The 21331-nt window shown below is 39.4% G+C and overlaps 1 protein-coding gene across 1 annotated transcript in view; it reads right to left on the minus strand.

Annotated features, from left to right (window-relative positions):
- Positions 1 to 324: 324 nt before the first annotated feature.
- Positions 325 to 21331, minus strand: part of LOC106131717 (uncharacterized) — a 102876-nt gene continuing 81869 nt past the window's right edge. Inside the window, exons 28-31 of the mRNA XM_060951883.1 lie at positions 3676 to 3818; positions 2566 to 2730; positions 1537 to 1686; positions 325 to 579 (exon numbers count right to left, since the gene is read on the minus strand). Of these exons, the coding sequence (XP_060807866.1) occupies positions 415 to 579; positions 1537 to 1686; positions 2566 to 2730; positions 3676 to 3818 (623 nt within the window). The 3' untranslated portion in view covers positions 325 to 414. The remainder of the gene's footprint in view (positions 580 to 1536; positions 1687 to 2565; positions 2731 to 3675; positions 3819 to 21331) is intronic.

The raw sequence follows: 21331 nt of genomic DNA on the forward strand, positions 1-21331 counted from the left end.
AATTTACAAATGCAATTCAGCAATACTTAAAACACATAATGAGTTTAATATTAGCTGAATGTCAATATCGATGTCCAAACAACATGTTATCTTATTTCATTGGATGCCACTGAAGAAAATGTTACATTGTATTTTGTTTGGCAACTTCATGCACACTTGCACTTAATGAAGCGATTATCTGGGTGCACGGCAGTGCCCCCGCCAAGTCGAGCAAAAAAGCGGCACGGCCGTACCATCCTTTTCTCGATAACATTTTTTTTATACATATAGTGCAAATAAAAATAAAAACATGACAAGAAAAAAAAAACAATTGTTAAAAAAAAAATACAATATCTCATCAAATTTTTGACATATTCTTACTCAAGAAGACGTACCCGTTTACTCCATGTACTTACAAAAAAAAATCCGCCTAACTTACAGTTTCACCATCTGGAATCGTTTGAATTTTATAAGAACAGCTTTTTTCTTACGATCGTAAATTTCTCTACATGCGTCTTGCAACGAATGCACTTCTACGCCGTCCACTGACACAATTATATCACCAACCCGGACTAGCTCATAACCACCGGTGTTGTCGTCCTGAAATTAATCATTATTACGTGCATACATATGATCACGTCTTTATCCCTTACGGGGTAGACAGAGCCAACAGTCTTGAAAAGACCGAAAGGCCACGCTCAGCTGTTTGGCTTAATGATAGAATTGAGATTCAAATAGTGACGGGTTGCTAGCCTATCGCCTAAAAAAGAATCCCAAGTTTGTAAGCCTATCCCTTAGTCGCCTTTTACGACATCCATGGGAAAGAGATGGAGTGAGGTCCTATTCTTTTTTGTATTGGTGCCGGGAACCACACGGCACTATCAAAATCATTATAAAGCTAAAAATATAATAAGAAGGATCATCATTCATCATTGAAACATTCGCGTTGCATTATACTAGCTCGGTGACCACGGATCATTGTAACGTGATTCGAAACGTCCGAGATTAAATAAGGGTAAATTACATGCGCGTTGAATACCTGTAGTATTTATAAATACTATTAAATAATTACCTAGTCTTGTATGGCTCCCATTTTTATTTAACATTTTAAAAAACAAGTCAGTTTATATACATACAATAACGAGTACAATATGACATAACTATTTGGTGCTGCCGTAATGAAACGCACATCTTCCGCCCTAATTGCTAGACTAATTTACAAACATACATATATATGGTCACGTCTATATCCCTGGCGGGGTAGTCAGAGCCAACAGTCTTAAAAAGACTGAAAGGCAACGTTCAGCTATTTGGCTCAATGATAGAATTGAGATTCAAATAGTGACGGGTTGCTAGCCTGTCGCCTAAAAAAGAATCCCAAGTTTGTAAGTCTACCACTTAGTGGCCTTTTACGGAATCCATGGGAGAGAGATGGAGTGGTCCTATTCCTTTTTGTATTGGTGCCGGGAACCACACGGTAAATAAAGTTTAAATAAATAATTAAATACCTATGCAAGAACAGTGGAATTACGTATTCTCAACAATTGTAATACTGACCAGGTCGGTAACGTACACTCCTGGGTATTTCTCATTTATCTGGTATTCCTTGAAGGTGAGTTTCAACGCTCTAGTCTCCTTTTTCTTCGCTAGGCGTACCTCATAAACGTAGTAAGGGGTCGGTTCAGGACGGAAAACAGTAACAGTTAGCTGCAACAAAAAAAAATATATATATGACATTTTTTTTTTAATTTTATTTGTTTAATCTTTTGGTTTATTATGTACATACGGTCACGTCTACATCCCTTGCGGGGTTGACAGAGCCTAAATATATATATATATATATGACATTTTATTATTTTATTTGTTTAATCTTTTGGTTTACTATGTACATACATACATACATATGGTCACGTCTATATCAGCTATTTGGTTCAATGATAGAATTGAGATTCAAATAGCGACAGGTCGCTAGCCTGTCGCCTAAAGGAAGAATCCCAAGTTTGTGAGCTTATCCCTTAGTCGCCTTTTACGACATCCATAGGAAAGAGATCGAGTGGTCCTATTCTTTTTTATACTGGTGCCGGGAACCACACGGCACATTATTTATGATGTCACTTTTGTTTTAAGTCTTTATTTGGCTTTCTAGTTTGTTTGCAATTTGATACAAATCAAACTACTTAGTTGGCCATTGTTTTACTTATTTTGAAGACGTTAATAGTTTATGACATTAGTTAGGATGCACGGTGTAGTTTCCGGTAGTAGGTCCCGGCGCCAACACAAAAAAGAATAGGACCACTCCATCTCTTTCCCATGGATTTTGTAAAAGGCGACTAAGGGATAGGCTTACAAACTTGGGATTCTTTTTTTAAGCGATGAGCTAGCAACCTGTCACTGTTTGAATCTCAGTTCTATCATCAAACCAAATAGGTGAACGTGGCCATTCAGTCTTTTCAAGATTGTTGGCTCTGTCTACCCCGCAAGGGATATAGACGTGACCATATGTATGAATGTATGTACGGGAACGAACATTGTGACACGAGATTTTTTTTATAGGTATAAGAGAGAAAGAGAGAAGATTAAACTTACCGTAGCTTGTTTGTGGAACAGGATAATCTTCCGTATTTGCGCATAAGTCATGTCCTCAGATATCCTCACTCTGTTAACCATTCTGATCTGATCTCCGAGAGTGATACGACCATCTTTGCCCACACACCCCAACCTGTAAATTTCGTACACAATGGCCGCTGGACCCTGGAAATTGGAATGGATAATAAACATCTTCTGAATACATAAAAGAGTTCAACGGACTGTTTAATAATATAACACAAAACTATCCGCTGGGTCTGCATTTAACGTTCACCATATAGTAATGTGTGCCGTGTGGTTCCCGGCACCAATTGGAAAAAATAGGACCACTCCGTCTCATTCCCATGGATGTAGTAAAAGGCGACTAAGTGATAGGCTTATAAACTTGATATTCTTCATTTAAGCGATGGGCTAGCAGCCTGTCACTATCTCAATTGTACCATTCAGCCAAACAGCTGAACGTGGCCTATTAGTCTGTTCAAGACTGTTGGCTCTGTCTACGCCACAGAGCATCAGTGCAGAAGCAGCGGTAACAAACTGCACTACAGCATTCTCTTCAAAAACGTCAACTTCACAATTATCCAAACTAAGAACAGAAAAGTTGACGAGAGAATACATACATATATACATACATATGGTCACGTCTATATCCCTTGCGGGGTAGACAGAGCCAACAGTCTGGAAAAGACTGAATGGCCACGTTCAGCTATTTGGCTTAATGATAGAATTGAGATTCAAATAGTGACAGGTTGCTTGCCCATCGCCTAAAAACGAATCCCAAGTTTGTAAGCCTATCCCTTAGTCGCCTTTTACGACATCCATGGGAAAGAGATGGAGTGGTCCTATTCTTTTTTGTATTGGTGTCAGGAACCACACGGCGCGACACGAGAGAATACATTGTTATGATTAATTGGTTTAAACGTAATTATCATATCACGAAGATGCAAAAAATCTTTTTTAAGTCGTTGGAGGAATAACATTCCCTAGATATTACCCTTAATTAAATACGGGACTGCTCTCTTGTTTTAAGAACTTTCATCTCTTTCGTTCTCATGTAAGTGGATTTCGTAATTTTTTTTGAGAATAAATTCTTTAAACCTAAGAACTTACTTTGAAATCGGTGTCGTTACCAGCCAAAAACAGTATCCCCATGTTGGGGTAAACCTCTGGAGCGCAGTCTTCTACGTTCATCTTGATCTCAATCGTGGTCTCTTGATTGGGTACTATCACGTCGGAGATCTGTATTGGCTCTTCTGTGAAACAGAGGACATGATATTATAACAAAAACCAAAAAAAAAAAAAACAAAAAGTCAAAATTTTTATTCATTATTATAGGATACTTTTTACATACATACATATAATCACGTCTATATCCCTTGCGGGGTAGACAGAGCTAACAGTCTTGTAGACTGATAGGCCACGTTCAGCTATTTGGCTTTAAGATAGAATTGAGATTCTAATAGTGACGGGTTGCTAGCCCATCGCCTAAAAGAAGAATTTCGAGTTTATAAGCCTACCCCTTAGTCGCCTTTTACGACATCCATGGGAGAGTGATGAAGTGGTCCTATTCTTTTTTCTATTTGGTGCCGGGAACCACACGGCACAGGATACTTCACATCGCTTAATAATTGTCAAAACTTTTAGTTTCACAATATTGGTAGACGTCAAATAAATTACTTAAAATCTTATGTTTACTGCCGCTTCCAAGGCGTCAGTGCAGAAGAAGCGGTAACAAACTGCACTGCAGCATTTTGTTTAACAACGTCAACTTCACAAATATCCAAACTTAGAATAGAATGTGGACGAGAGAAGACATTATATAATAAACCATTAGATAATAAATCTTTTCTGAGCTCTGGTACAAAAAAACTAAAAAATTTGAAAACTAACCTAACCTAACTACCTATAAGGAAAACATCGTGACATAATACTACATCTTACTGGTTTTAGTAATCATAATAAAAACGCCGTGCGGTTCCCGGCACCAATAGAAAATAGAATAGGACCACCCCATCTCTCTCTCATGGATGTCGTAAAAGGCGACTAAGGGGTAGGCTTATAAACTTGGGATTCTTCTTTTAAGCGATGGGCTAGCAACCTGTCACTATTTGAATCTCAATTCTATCTTAAAGCCAAATGGCTGAACGTGGCCTGTCAGTCTTTTCAAGACTGTTGGCTCTGTCTACCCCGCAAGGGATATAGGCGTGATTATATGAATGTGTGTATAAACAGAGTTACTTATAGGATCGCGGGAATTTAACCCTTACTACCTGGATTATTCAGTCTAGAATGATTCTGACTTAAAGTTCTTTCCCCCTCCCAGTAAGTGCGTGGTTTTTTTTATTTTGGCAGAACTGTCAAAAGCTATAATAAAAGTGGTTAAATGGTTTTATTTCAAACAGCAGAAACGTACAATTTTAGAATTACTCAAGAAAGTGTAAGAATTAATTGAATTATTATTATTGTTTAAACATTTTTGAAAACCAATAAGTTTGGTAAATCCGTAGAAATCGGAATTCATCGATTTTATTTTTCGTGAATTTATTTTTGTGATTTGTGGCGTATAGATTTCGCCACAACCTAATTAAAATATTTTTTTTATTATTGATTTATGAAGTATAAATCAATAAATAAATATAAACATGAATATTTTAGTCTTTATAAAATTTCAATTTCAATTAATTTCAATTTCAATTAATTTAAATAAGTTTTAAATTAAACTATCATTATGCAATGATTACGAAATGATTATGAAGTGCCGTGTGGTTCCCGGCACCAATACAAAAAAGAATAGGACCACTCCATCTTTTTCCCATGGATGTCGTAAAAGGCGACTAAGGGATAAGCTTACAGACCTGGGATTATTTTTTAGGCGATGGGCTAGCAACCTGTCACTATTTGAATCTCAATTCTATCATTAAGCCAAATAGCTGAACGTGGTCATTCAGTCTTTTCAATACTGTTGGCTCGGTCTACCCCGCAAGGTACATAGACGTGACCATATGTATGTATTATGAAATGAAAGCATGAATCAGATATTTTTAAATTGGAAACAATGGGCTTTTTTTACCTATTTTCTAAGTATCTTCAGCTAATACTGATAAAGGGTTATGTCCATACCTTTCTCCAGGTGTGTGATGATGATTAAGGGTTGAGAGCCTAACAAGCAAAGGTACTGGTTCAGTCGGATATCGATATAAGGTTTTCACGGTTCAAGTCTAGCTCCCTCTCATAGTACCACATAATTCTTATTGTAATGCTCTGCGAACTGGTGTTATACCTGATGACTTCAACCTGATGCGCTAAGACTTCAAAGGACCTCTTCTATACTGCGCTGACAATTGAAGATTTACTCGATTGTGGGTGAGTGAAGATCAAAGTGAATAGAAACTCAGTGAATCACATCTAACTGAAAATCCCACTAATGCATTGTTACTGTTGAAAGAAGAACCAGATGCTGATCTACTTCTTGCTGATGCTGGCTTAATTCTTTGACTCAGGGTTGGTGAAATTCGTGACGCGAAGACGGGATTGTGTGATGGTTATATTTTTGTAATTATAAATTCTTGTAACTCGATATCCAGATGCAAAAGAAGGTTGGGCAGATTCAGTTATAAGTCACTTCTTTTTCTATTGGCATCCTATTTATATTCCTCCCATCTGTATAATTGTCGTTATCTTACATAGTTCTGTAATATAATAACTATTCAGAAGAACTCGTGTCGGTCGAGGTTTTCCTGGAGCGTCGCCTCGAAGGTGATCTCAAGCATGACGTCAGATCCCTTATAATCGAAGTATCGGTCGATAGCCTTCTTTTACTTTTATATGAAGGTGATCCTGCGGATTGAGAGTCCGTTATCGGATTAGGTGAGAGCGTGGATAGTGTTTTTGATGGACTTGAAGGTTGCCCCGGCGATGTTTCTCCTGAATTCGGATGAGGAGGCGATTCCGTCGAAAGTCTTTTTATGATTGGAGCTAAAAATTTTCTCACAGTAGACGTTCTTGGTGACGCGTCGCTTTCTATTGATTGCCCTCTTTTAGGGGATTGAGAACCGAAGCATGACATGTGCCAACTGGAACCTCTTCTAGACGGACTACGTTGTAGTTCTTCCTCAGCTGCTCCTCTGCTTTTTGTAGGACTAATACTTGCTTCTTCAATTATGTCCATGATCTCAATATCAGGTCCTTCCTGAGCCAGGGCTCGAGGCGTTGTGGGGGAGGGCAGTGGTGATTTTGGACGAGATATCGGTTCTGATTGAGTCGTTTCTCCTTCCGTAGACGCTTCATATCCACTAGACGGATCTGCTACAGAGCCACTTGAGGGAATATTTATTGACATCTCACTAGATGAGTCACCCGGCTGTGCCTCAATGCTGTCAAATGAAAACAATGATACATTCGTACTCACGTCTTTGGAAGTCCCTTGGCAACTAAGGCTTACGTGGCTTAAAGGCGCAATGATTGGTGACATACTAGTCTGCACCTCATCGCTACCTGAGCGCTTCAATTTCAAAGATGAAGAGTTTGATGAAATACGAGACCTTGTACGATGCGACACCCCTGAAGCCGGCCTAGCCCCTGTTTCATCACTTCCATGAGCCTCTATTTTGATTGGACTTACTTTGGTTTTAGGAGTCTGACCAGAGATTAGGGGCTTTTTCGGCGGAATTGGCTCTGATACAACACATGATTTGGTTACCAGGTCCTCCTCGGCGGCTTTTGGCGACTGTGGTTCGTCGCCGACGCTGAATGATTTCCTTCTAGCAGTTGATTCTCCTGTGTAATCACGTTTAGAACTCTTGCGTTCCGGATTTTCGTCAGACATTTTCTTTTTCAAGAGCTACCAAAATATTTGGTAAGGAAATGGAGAAAAACCGGCCTCTTCTCTTGCTGGGGTTGAGTTGTTTCCAAACGTGCGCGTGCGACTTGCTGTCTCCGGACTCGAGACTAATAGCGTGGCCAGTGATGTTCCTTCTATCGGTAAACTATCGACTTTTTTACGAATCCTGAACACTTAGATCGACTCGATATTAAATAGTCCGGTCAATTTAGACATTCGAAGTTTAAAGTCCCAACAAGCTGAATTTCAGTGAAATTATTCAAAACATAATTTTAAACAATGTCTAGAAGTTCCCCATCATTCCCGTGTATGAAAAAACTAATTAATCAAGGTTAATATCCCTTGTCACGTCCCACGTCTATATCCCTTGCTCAAAAAAAAATAGTTTTTCGCGATTTTTAGCAAATCGGTAAGTTTTGTCATAAAAGTACCTCAGGCAAAAATTGTAGATCATAAAATTTTCCATATAAAATGTATGAATACTTTTCTTACGAGCCTATGATCTACAATTTTTGCCTGAGTTACTTTTATAATAAAATTTACCGTTTCGCTGAAAATCGCGAAATACTCATTTTTTTGAGCAAGACGAGACTATATGAATGTATCTAATTTTTGATCTTGAATCTTCACCTTCTTAAGCTTAATCTGAAGGTGAACCTGCTTATTGTGATTCTGTATTCGGATTACGTGAGACCGTGGAAGTCTTTTTATGATTGGATTTAAAAGTTTTCCCATTGTGGAAAGCTGTGGCGACGTTGATGTGACGCGTTACTGTTAGATCACTTTTTATTTGAAGGTGAACCTTTACCTTCAGACTATTTTTTTTTTGTTTACGTACTTTTAATTTTTGATGATGACTTTCTGTTTATGAAAACAGCCTCCATCTCTCCTCCACCTCTCTGACTTGACATTAAGACGAACAAAACTGACAGATTAATAAAAAAGGACTTTCAATGACTTTTGCTTTCTTTTGATTACCTTCTTTTCGGGGATTGAGTACCAAAGCATGACATGTGTCAATGACTGGAACCTCTTCTAGACGGACTACGTTGTAGTTCTTCCTCAGGTGCTCCTCTGCTTTTAGTAGGACTAATATTTTCTTCTTTAATTTTGTCCATGACCTCAACATCAAGTCCTCCGTGAGAAAGTGCTGGAGATAATGATGGTGAGGGTGGTCGTGTTTTTGTCAAAGGACTTTCGATTTGACAGTCGCTTTCTTTTGATTACCTTCTTTTCGGGGATTGAGTACCAAAGCATGACATGTGCCAATGACTGGAACCTCTTCTAGACGGACTTCGTTGTAGTTCTTCCTCAGCTGCTCCTCTGCTTTTGGTAGGACTAATATTTTCTTTATTATTTGTGGCCATGACCCCAACATCAGGTCCTTCGTGAGCCAGTGCTGAAGATAATGGTGGTATTTTTGTAGGTGGTATCGGCGGTGTGATTTTATAGTTTCCCATTCCGTCGACCCTTCATATCCACTAGAGAATTCTTCTACTAACTCACTTGAGGGGCTGTTGCTGCCGACCTTTGTCGACCTTTGACGTATGTATCTTAAGACCATGATGACGACTTACCTCTGACACCAAATGACTTTCTGTTTATGAAAACCGACTCTTTTGAATATCTCTTTGGAGTATTTACTGATAATGACTTGGAGGGAATCCCAGCAACTTGCAGACTTGACTTGAAAACGCTGGGAAAAGGATACCGGCCGACTTTGACTCGACATTACATTACATTACATTCTCTCTGACTTGACATTTAGACGAACAAAACTGACAGATTAATAAAAAAGGACTTTCGATGACTTTTGCTTTCTTTTGATTACCTTCTTTTCGGGGATTGAGTACCAAAGCATGACATGTGCCAATGACTGGAACCTCTTCTAGACGGACTACGTTGTAGTTCTTCCTCAGCTGCTCCTCTGCTTTGGTAGGACTAATATTTTCTTCTTCAATTATGTCCATGACCCCAACATCAGGTCCTCCGTGAGCCAGTGCTGAAGATAATGGTGGTATTTTTGTTGGTGGTATCGGCGGTGTGATTTTATAGTTTCCCATTCCGTCGACCCTTCATATCCACTAGAGAATTCTTCTACTAACTCACTTGAGGGGCTGTTGCTGCCGACCTTTGTCGACCTTTGACGTATGTATCTTAAGACCATGATGACGACTTACCTCTGACACCAAATGACTTTCTGTTTATGAAAACCGACTCTTTTGAATATCCCTTTGGAGTATTTACTGATAATGACTTGGAGGGAATCCCAGCGACTTGCAGACTTGACTTGAAAACGCTGGGAAAAGGATACCGGCCGACTTTGACTCGACATTACATTACATTACATTCTCTCTGACTTGACATTTAGACGAACAAAACTGACAGATTAATAAAAAAGAACTTTCAATGACTTTTGCTTTCTTTTGATTACCTTCTTCTCGGGGATTGAGTACCAAAGCATGACATGTGCCAATGACTGGAACCTCTTCTAGACGGATTACGTTGTAGTTCTTCCTCAGGTGCTCCTCTGCTTTTGTTAGGACTAATATTTTCTTCTTTAATTTTGTCCATGACATCAACATCAAGTCCTCCGTGAGAAAGTGCTGGAGATAATGATGGTGAGGGTGGTCGTGTTTTTGTCAAAGGACTTTCGATTTGACAGTCGCTTTCTTTTCATTACCTTCTTTTCGGGGATTGAGAACCAAAGCATGACATGTGCCAATGACTGGAACCTCTTCTAGACGGATTACGTTGTAGTTCTTCCTCAGCTGCTCCTCTGCTTTTGGTAGGACTAATATTTTCTTCATTATTTGTGTCCATGACACCAACATCATATCCTTCGTGAGCGAGTGCTGGAGATAATGGTGGTGAGTATGGTGGTGTTTTTTTTTGTGGTATCGGCGGTGTGATTAGATAGTTTCCCATGCCGTCGACCCTTCATATCCACTAGAAGATTCTTCTACTAACTCGCTAGAGGGGCTGTTGCTGCCGACTTTTGACGCATGTATCTTTAGACTATGATGACGACCTACCTCTGACACCAAATGACTTTCTGTTTGACCAAATGACCAAATGACATGGACTTTACATTAGACCCGTGACACTGTGTCGGCTGGACGTCCGCTCCTCAACTTGTGTACCAGCTTTTTGGTACTGGATGTTGGGGCCGTTCAGCCTCCATGGTCATACATTGTCTCTGACTTGACATTTAGACAAACAAAACTGACAGATTAATAAAAAAAGGACTTTCAATGACTTTTGCTTTCTTTTGATTACCTTCGTTTCGGGGATTGAGTACCAAAGCATGACATGTGCCAATGACTGGAACCTCTTCTTGACGGACTACGTTGTAGTTCTTCCTCAGCTGCTCCTCTGCTTTTGGTAGGACTAATATTTTCTGTTTCAATTATGTCCATGACCCCAACATCAGGTCCTCCGTGAGCCAGTGCTGAAGATAATGGTGGTATTTTTGTTGGTGGTATCGGCGGTGTGATTTTATAGTTTCCCATTCCGTCGACCCTTCATATCCACTAGAGAATTCTTATACTAACTCACTTGAGGGGCTGTTGTTGCCAACCTTTGACGAATGTATTTTAAGACCATGATGACGACTTACCTCTGACACCAAATGACTTTCTGTTTATGAAAACCGACTCTTTTGAATATCCCTTTGGAGTATTTACTGATAATGACCTGAAGGGGACTTGCAGACTTGAATTGGAAACGCTGGGTAAAGTATACCGGCCGACTTTGACTCGACGTGTCAAATGGTATCACGACAATGACATAGTACTGACTATAGGTGACATTTTGCCAGGGTCGATCAGGTTTTTCCTGGCAACGACGGCCTGGTCCGTGTGGCCCAAGCCAAGACAAGGTATGGACTTTACATTAGACCTGTGACACTGTGTCGGCTGGACGTCCGCTCCTCAACTTGTGTACCAGCTTTCTGGTACTGGATGTTGGGGCCGTTCAGCCTCCATGGACATACATTCTCTCTGACTTGACATTTAGACGAACAAAACTGACAGATTAATAAAAAAGGACTTTCAATGACTTTTGCTTTCTTTTGATTACCTTCTTTTCGGGGATTGAGAACAAAAGCATGACATGTGCCAATGACTGGAACCTCTTCTAGACGGATTACGTTGTAGTTCTTCCTCAGCTGCTCCTCTGCTTTTGGTAGGACTAATATTTTCTTCTTTAATTTTGTCCATGACATCAACATCAAGTCCTCCGTGAGAAAGTGCTGGAGATAATGATAGTGAGGGCGGTCGTGTTTTTGTCAAAGGACTTTCGATTTGACAGTCGCTCTCTTTTGATTACCTTCTTTTCGGGGATTGAGTACCAAAGCATGACATGTGTCAATGACTGGAACCTCTTCTAGACGGATTACGTTGTAGTTATTCCTCAGCTGCTCCTCTGCTTTTGGTAGGACTAATATTTTCTACATTATTTGTGTCCATGACGCCAACATCATATTCTCTGTGAGCGAGTGCTGGAGATAATGATGGTGGGTATGGTGGTGTTTTTTTTTTTGTGGTATCGGCGGTGTGATAAGAAAGTTTCCCATGCCGTCGACCCTTCATATCCACTAGAAGATTCTTCTACTAACTCGCTAGAGGGGCTGTTGCTGCCGACTTTTGACGCATGTATCTTTAGACTATGATGACGACCTACCTCTGACACCAAATGACTTTCTGTTTGACCAAATGACCAAATGACATGGACTTTACATGAGACCCGTGACACTGTGTCGGCTGGACGTCCGCTCCTCAACTTGTGTACCAGCTTTTTGGTACTGGATGTTGGGGCCGTTCAGCCTCCATGGTCATACATTGTCTCTGACTTGACATTTAGACAAACAAAACTGACAGATTAATAAAAAAAAGGACTTTCAATGACTTTTGCATTCTTTTGATTACCTTCTTTTCGGGGATCGAGTACCAAAGCATGACATGTGCCAATGACTGGAACCTCTTCTAGACGGGTTACGTTGTAGTTCTTCCTCAGCTGCTCCTCTGCTTTTGGTAGGACTAATATTTTCTTCTTCAATTGTGTCCATGACCCTAACATCAGGTTCTCTGTAAGCGAGTGCTGGAGATAATGATGGTGAGGGTAGTGGTGTTTTTGTTTTTGGTATCGGCGGTGTGATTATATAGTTTCCCAATCCGTCGACCTTTTATATTCACTAGAGAATTCCTCTACTAACTCATTTGAGGGGCTGTTACTTCCTTCTTTGATTTTTGTTACCTATTTTTGATTAATACTTTTGATTACCTTCTTTTCGGGGATTGAGTACCAAAGCATGACATGTGCCAATGACTAGAACCTCTTCTAGACGGATTACGTTGTAGTTCTTCCTCAGCTGCTCCTCTGCTTTTGGTAGGACTAATATTTTCTTCTTTAATTTTGTCCATGACATCAACATCAAGTCCTCCGTGAGAAAGTGCTGGAGATAATGATGGTGAGGGTGGTCGTGTTTTTGTCAAAGGACTCTCGATTTGACAGTCGCTTTCTTTTCATTACCTTCTTTTCGGGGATTGAGAACCAAAGCATGACATGTGTCAATGACTGGAACCTCTTCTAGACGGACTACGTTGTAGTTCTTCCTCAGCTGCTCCTCTGCTTTGGTAGTACTAATACTTGCTTCTTCAATTATGTCCATGACCCCAACATCAGGTCCTCCGTGAGCCAGTGCTGAAGATAATGGTGGTATTTTTGTTGGTGGTATCGGCGGTATGATTTTATAGTTTCCCATTCCGTCGACCCTTCATATCCACTAGAGAATTCTTCTACTAACTCACTTGAGGGGCTGTTGCTGCCAACCTTTGACGACCTTTGACGTATGTATCTTAAGACCATGATGACGACTTACCTCTGACACCAAATGACTTTCTGTTTATGAAAACCGACTCTTTTGAATATCCCTTCGGAGTATTTACTGATAATGACTTGGAGGGAATCCCAGTGACTTGCAGACATGACTTGAAAACGCTGGGAAAAGGATACCGGCCGACTTTGACTCGACATTACATAACATTCTCTCTGACTTGACATTGAGACGAACAAAACTGAGAGATTAATAAAAAACAACTTTCAACGACTTTTGCTTTCTTTTGATAACCTTCTTTTCGGGGATTGAGAACCAAAGCAAGATATGTGCCAATGACTGGAACCTCTTCTAGACGGATTACGTTGTAGTTCTTCCTCAGCTGCTCCTCTGCTTTTGGTGGGACTAATATTTTCTTCTTTAATTTTGTCCATGACATCAACATCAAGTCCTCCGTGAGAAAGTGCTGGAGATAATGATGGTGAGGATGGTCGTGTTTTTGTCAAAAGACTTTCGATTTGACAGTCGCTTTCTTTTGATTACCTTCTTTTCGGGGATTGAGTACCAAAGCATGACATGTGCCAATGACTGGAACCTCTTCTAGACGGATTACGTTGTAGTTCTTCCTCAGCTGCTCCTCTGCTTTTGGTAGGACTAATATTTTCTTCATTATTTGTGTCCATGACACCAACATCATATCCTTCGTGAGCGAGTGCTGGAGATAATGGTGGTGAGTATGGTGGTGTTTTTTTTTTTGTGGTATCGGCGGTGTGATTAGATAGTTTCCCATGCCGTCGACCCTTCATATACACTAGAAGATTCTTCTACTGACTCGCTAGAGGGGCTGTTGCTGTCGACCTATGACGCATGTATCTTTAGACTATGATGACGACTTACCTCTGACACCAAATGACTTTCTGTTTATGAAAACCGGATTTTATGACTTTCTGTTTATGAAAACCGACTCTTTTGAATATCCCTTTGGAGTATTTACTGGTAATGACCTGGAGGGCGACTTGCAGACTTGAATTGGAAACGCTAGGTAAAGGAATGCAGACTGACGTTGACATGACAAATGGTACCACGACAACAACATACCACTGATTGTGGGTAACATGGTTGTGATCGCTATCAGCTACCCCGCAATCGGTGGCGCGTGTGGCCCAAGTCAAGGCAAAACAACGACTTTACATTAGACCTGTGACACTGTGTCGGCTGGACGTCCGCTCCTCAACTTGTGTACCAGCTTTCTGGTACTGGATGTTGGGGCCGTTCAGCCTCCATGGACATACATTCTCTCTGACTTGACATTTAGACGAACAAAACTGACAGATTAATAAAACAGGACTTTAAATGACTTTTGCTTTCTTTTGATTACCTTCTGTTCGGGGATTGAGTACCAAAGCATGACATGTGTCAATGACTGGAACCTCTTCTAGTTGGACTTCGTTGTAGTTCTTCCTCAGCTGTTCCTCTGCTTGTTATTTGTGTCCATGACGCCAACATCATATTCTCTGTGAGCGAGTACTGGAGATAATGATGGTGGGTATGGTGGTGTTTTTCTTTGTGGTATCGACGGTGTGATTAGATACTTTCTATTTATGAATACCGGATTTTATGACTTTCTGTACACTGATAGGTTAATAAAAAGGAGTTTCAGTGATTTTTTTTTTGATTACCTTCTTTTCGGGGATTGAGTACCAAAGCATGACATGTGCCAATGACTGGAACCTCTTCTAGATGGATTACGTTGTAGTTCTTGCTCAGCTGCTCCTCCGCTTTTGGTAGGACTAATATTTTCTTCTTTAATTTTGTCCATGACATCAACATCAAGTCCTCCGTGAGAAAGTGCTGGAGATAATGATGGTGAGGGTGGTCGTGATTTTGTCAAAGGACTTTCGATTTGACAGTCGCTTTCTTTTGATTACCTTCTTTTCGGGGATTGAGTACCAAAGCATGACATGTGCCAATGACTGGAACCTCTTCTAGACGGATTACGTTGTAGTTCTTCCTCAGCTGCTCCTCCGCTTTTGGTAGGACTAATATTTTCTTCATTATTTGTGGCCATGACGCCAACATCATAGCCTCCGTGAGCGGGTGCTGGAGATAATGGTGGTGAGTATGATGGTGTTTTTTTTTTGTTTGTGGTATCGGCGGTGTGATTAGATAATTTCCCATGCCGTCGACCCTTCATATCCACTAGAACATAGACTTACCTCTGACACCAAATGACTTTCTATTTATGAATACCGGATTTTATGACTTTCTGTAAACTGATAGATTAATAAAAAAGGACTTTCAGTGACTTTTTTCTTTTGATTACCTTCTTTTCGGGGATTGAGTACCAAAGCATGACATGTGTCAATGACTGGAACCTCTTCTAGACGGACTACGTTGTAGTTCTTCCTCAGCTGCTCCTCTGCTTTGGTAGGACTAATACTTGCTTCTTCAATTATGTCCATAACCCCAACCTCAGGTCCTCAGTGAGCCAGTGCTGAAGATAATGGTGGTATTTTTGTTGGTGGTATCGGCGGTATGATTTTATAGTTTCCCATTCCGTCGACCCTTCATACCCACTAGAGAATTCTTCTTCTAACTCATTTGAGGGGCTGTTACTGCCTACTTTGATTTTTGTTACCTATTTTTGATTAATACTTTTGTTTACCTTCTTTTCGGGGATTGAGTACCAAAGCATGACATGTGCCAATGACTGGAACCTCTTCTAGACGGATTACGATGTAGTTCTTCCTCAGCTGCTCCTCTGCTTTTGGTAGGACTAATATTTTCTTCTTCAATTTTGTCCATGACCTCAACATCAGGTCCTCCGTGAGCGAGTACTGGAGATAATGATGGTGGGTATGGTGGTGTTTTTTTTGTGGTATCGGCGGTGTGATTGGATAGTTTCCCATGCCGTCGACCCTTCAAATTCACTAGAGGATTCTTCTTTTAACTCACGAGAAGGGTTGTTGCGGCCGTTCAGGCTCTTTTGACAGAATTTCTCTCTGACTTGACATTAAGACAAACAAAAGTGACAGATTAATTAAAAAATGACTTTCGATTTGCCTGAGAAACGACGACTAGACGAGACACGCCTTGAACGAAAATCTGGTGGATTTTTGTGACTGACCCACCAGACCCTCGGCCCGTTCAGGGTTACTGACAACTCTCTAGATGAGCCACCAAGCTGTTCCTCAATGCTATCAAATGATCACATTGATACATTCGTACTCACGGCTCTCGAAGTGACTTAAAGGCGAAATGAATGGTACCTGGGTTTGATTCCCACAACGGATTCTACAATTTTTATATTTACTTTTTACTTTTTTTATCTACTTTTTAGTGCCGTGTGGTTCCCGGCACCATTAGAAAAAAGAATAGGACCACTCCATGGACACTCTTTCCCATGGATGTCGTAAAAGGCGACTAAGGGATGGGCTTATAAACTTGGGATTCTTCTTTTAGGCGACAGGCTAACAACCTGTCACCATATGAATCTCAATTATATCATTAAGCCAAACAGCTGAACGTGGCCTATCAGTCTTTTTAAGACTGTTGGCTCTGTCTACCCCGCAAGGGATATAGGCGTGATTATATGTATGTATGTTGGTACTTTTTACTTCCTGACGTCTACCGAGAAACGCTCCGTCACCCAGGTACAATAAATATAAATGTATATATTCAATTTATACTCGCTTTTCGAAACAGTACTGAAGATTTTGTTAAAATTAAAAATAGAAGACTGGGCAAATTAGTTTTCCAAAGTATAGAATACAAATTACCATTATTGCCCATAAAAAAATTCATATGAAGTAGAAATGTTTTGAAATATGTTGAGCAGAGGCGGACTTATCGTTAAGCAGTCTCTTCCAGCCAACCTTTGGATAGTGAAAGGTAAAATCCTGGAACCGGGTGGACCTAACAGATAAATTATAAATAGAAAGTATATTTTAAGTTCAGTAGGGTCAAGTGACCACAATTTTTTACCAAGGTCCAAACATTTGACTATACTAGATAAAATAAAATATCTGTAAAGTATATAAAAATAAATCGTATGAAAAATATGTGCAAAACATTTTCAATACTATCGAATACAAATCGATAAAAAGCACTCGACACAAGCATGTCACATCACTATAAATAGGCTGAGGCCTACCATTAAACAACTTGGCTCGCTTTTTTATGCAACTACCCTCATAATTGGTTAAAATCATAATTAATATCTAATTGAGTTAAATATATTGATATGTAATAGATGTGTGGCATTCGCAATGAAAATTAGTATATAATTAGGTTATATTTAGTAGGTTACTGACTCATTTTGTAAATGTCTTCATCCCTTACGGGATAGACAATAGGCTTACAAATTTGATATTCGATAAGGGTAGGCGACGGGCTAGCAACCCGTCACAATATGAATATCAATTCGATCACTAAGCCAAACAGCTGAACGTGGCCTATCAGTATTTTCAAGACTGTTGGCTCTGTCTACGGCGCAAGGGATATAGACGTGATTATTGTGTGTGGAATGAAATTGAAGAAGGGAATTATCCCTTTCCTGACTAACCCCTATCTCATCCCGGGGAAAACCGGGACAGATGCCAGGGAAATGATGATTGGATATTTAATTCACGGTTTTAAAGGTTAGAATAACCATGCGTTAAAATAATAAAAAGCTACCCTACAAAATGATTAGGTCAATATCAATAAATGTGGCGTTCCGCGCAGAAGTGAACATCGCGTGAATATATTACGACATTTTGTGAATTTTAACCGAGTTCAAAAAAAGTGATTCTCAGTTTGAGCTGCGTGTATAAAAAATGTATGTTTGTGGGTATGCATGTTTGTGTGTATGTATGTATGTTTTGTCCGCGATTATCTCCCGTTTCACTGCACTTATTTTAATGCGGTTTTCAGGAAAGTGTTTGTTACAATCAAGAGTAGGTTTTGGAAATATAACCGACTTATGGTCTATCGACGGTTTATGAGATACAACCCAGTGACAGACGGACGGATAGACAGTGGAGGCTTAGTAATAGGGTTCCGTTTTAACCTTTCAGTTACAAAACCCTGAAAACCGTGAGCAAAAAATGTAGGTGTTGGCAGGATGGCAAGTGGAAAGATGTAGCCTCTGCCTACCCCACCGGGAAGGAGGCGTGATTTTATGTATGTATTGTATTTAAGCTATGTTGGTTCAAATCTCGGGGTCCACTTTGAAACTTAAATTATAGGTTTTAATTGGATTATAATATAGACTACTAGAGGACTCCCGCGACTTCGCCCGCGGGAGGGAAAATCACCATAATTCCCGTTCCCGCGGGAATTTCGGGACATACTCTATTAGTGCACCCCTGGACTACATAAAGAACCTACACCCCTTTCCAGTCTCTAGAACCAGCGGTTTGGGCTGTGTGTTTATATGTCAGTCAGTCATTCACTTTTTTTTTTAAATATATTTAGATTAATTTATTGTAAGGTATTATTCTTAAAGCGTACACTAAATAATGAAATGTTTGTAAAATTATTAATTTACTAGCTGTCCCGGCAAACGTTGTTTTGCCATATAAATAATTTTTAAGTAATTTGTAGTTAAAAAATAAAATAAGTGTGGACAACCCTTAACACTTATGGGTATGAAAAATAGATGTTCGGAGGAGTACGGAGAAAAACATTGTGACACGAGAATTTTATTAATAAGATAAACATATATAAGTATAACAACTTTCTGATATTTATATAGTAACTTTTCTTTTCTGTTTTTTTTTTTTTAATTATAAACAGTATTATGTTAAAATATGTTTTATCAGAAATTGAATTATTTTTACTCATACATTTAATATATGAATTTGTTCAGTTAAAATGTCAGAAATATGTATTAAATTCCATGTTTTCAAATGTAAAACAATCTTGACAAGATAATATATAATAAAAGAGTATAGTAATATGGTAAGGTACGTGATGGGAAGCAGTCTTCATCACAAACTCCAATCCTCTCCAACATAACTCCTCTCGCAAGCAGTCACAATCCAGGAACTTGGGTATCGCAGGCAGCAGGTCCATTGCAGCCACCTGAACGAGCTTCCTGGTCCTGTCTCCACCCGCATTCACTCTAATCGACTTTGCCGTCCTACGAGTCTAAAGCAGCCCTGGATCATATCAGCGTTTCTTCTCTCCAGCGTGGGAGCTCTGCATCACACCAGTGCCTAATAGTCGACATAACTTACGAGTCAACTTTCGACTCATAAAAAAACCGGGCACTTGCTAGCTACAGACTCACAGCAAGACCAAGATGAAGTCTGACATCACACACCACACAATGACCGAAATCAAGAACCTGGATGTAACATATTGTGGCGACATCTATACATTTATACAGACCGACACAACATCGTCGGAGCCGCGGTTCCCCAGGTATCACACCTAACCTGGCGGAAGATCTTCCCTTTGGTGGCGGTCGAGCCGAATCATCGCTCCCGCTACAATGTATTACAGTCGACCACAGCCGCAGGTCACCATCAAGACACAGGCATTATGGCTATAAAAATCTCTTAAATGGTCTTATCTTTCATTCAGTCCAACAAAATAGAGTGGAAGATAGCACTTCACATGTACAAAATTAGGCATTGTATGACGTATGGGCTTAACGTATTAATACTTATCAAAGCAAATCGATCCCGTATGCGATAATATGAGCGTCCAATTTTAGGAAGTATGCTGGATGCCTCTAAAGACCCACTAAACCAGAAGATATTCTCAGAAAGACGACCACAAAGACTGCAAAGAGAAGCTACTACGGGCACATACTCAGACGCCAAGCCCTCATCAGATCCAGGCGGCATATACTCGTACATAGAAATAAAACGAAAAATTGGACATCCCATCTACACCTGGGAAGATTCGCTGCACCACGACATAGACCGATGCACGACGAAAACGAAAGCAGAATGCATAGAAATAGAAAAAGACAGAGACCTCATCAAAAACGAAGCAGATATATGATACCTCGAAAACGGATTCGAAGACGCAACTGGAGCAACTATGTCCTACCAGATACGCATACCACCAAACGTTAAAGAAAGAGGCACACATCATGGACTATTCCTTCAACGAGACAATGAAATGCATCGACTATTCTCGAAATCTATTCTATTCTAATTTGTTGTACCCAGTAGGAACCAATGTACCGATAACTATAGACCATATTGTACATGATATTTAAACATACATACATACATACATACATACATAAACTCACGCCTCTTTCCCGGAGGGGTAGGCAGAGACTACCTCTACTACCTTTAAACATAGACAAGATATACAATAAATAATTGAGTATTATTGAGCATTTTCTGATGATGTATCAGACCATTAGATAAATTTTAATAATTATGTATATAGGTACAATTTATCCAATAGTATTAATGTATAAAAAATCTGTATAAAGTTATTTTTAATCACTCCAATAATTTATATTCTTTTAAAAAATTGTTCGGCACCAATTTGTAAATATATATTTTTGTAATCATGATCTTTATTTTACTCAGAAATTTGTTATTTCATGTAAATAATTAAAGTCCAAAGTTACTATATTGTCAAGGTGTTCTTAAACATTATCTTACAAAACTGTATTAATTTTAAGGCTGCTGTAAGAATTGTAATTTTAATTTATAAGAATGACTAAATTGAGTTGATTTTAAATGTAATACGCTTGAACTTTGTCAACTATGTCAGACATATTTACTGATCAACCTTGTATACACACATATTTTAAGGAAATAAATGAATTTGAATATAAACAAACAAGTTTTATTTATCATTGTATCATACAGCTGAACGTAACCTTCAGACTTTTCAAAACTGTTGGCTCTGCCTACCCCGCAAGGGATATGTGTCTATATGTATGTATGTTTTTCTCAAAGGACATCCATATAAATAGTTAATAGATTTTCTTGCGATTTTACGACGGTATCATGAAATTTGACGCAAAATTTCACACGGTACAAGAGAAAAATACAGTCTTAGCCGTAAAATGTTGAAAGGTGACCTCACGATGTTGTCCTTACCGTAAGAGCATCGGTTAGCACTCAAACTAA

Source organism: Amyelois transitella, chromosome 26 (genome assembly GCF_032362555.1).
Source record: "Amyelois transitella isolate CPQ chromosome 26, ilAmyTran1.1, whole genome shotgun sequence".
NCBI classification, from domain to species: Eukaryota; Metazoa; Arthropoda; class Insecta; order Lepidoptera; family Pyralidae; genus Amyelois; species Amyelois transitella.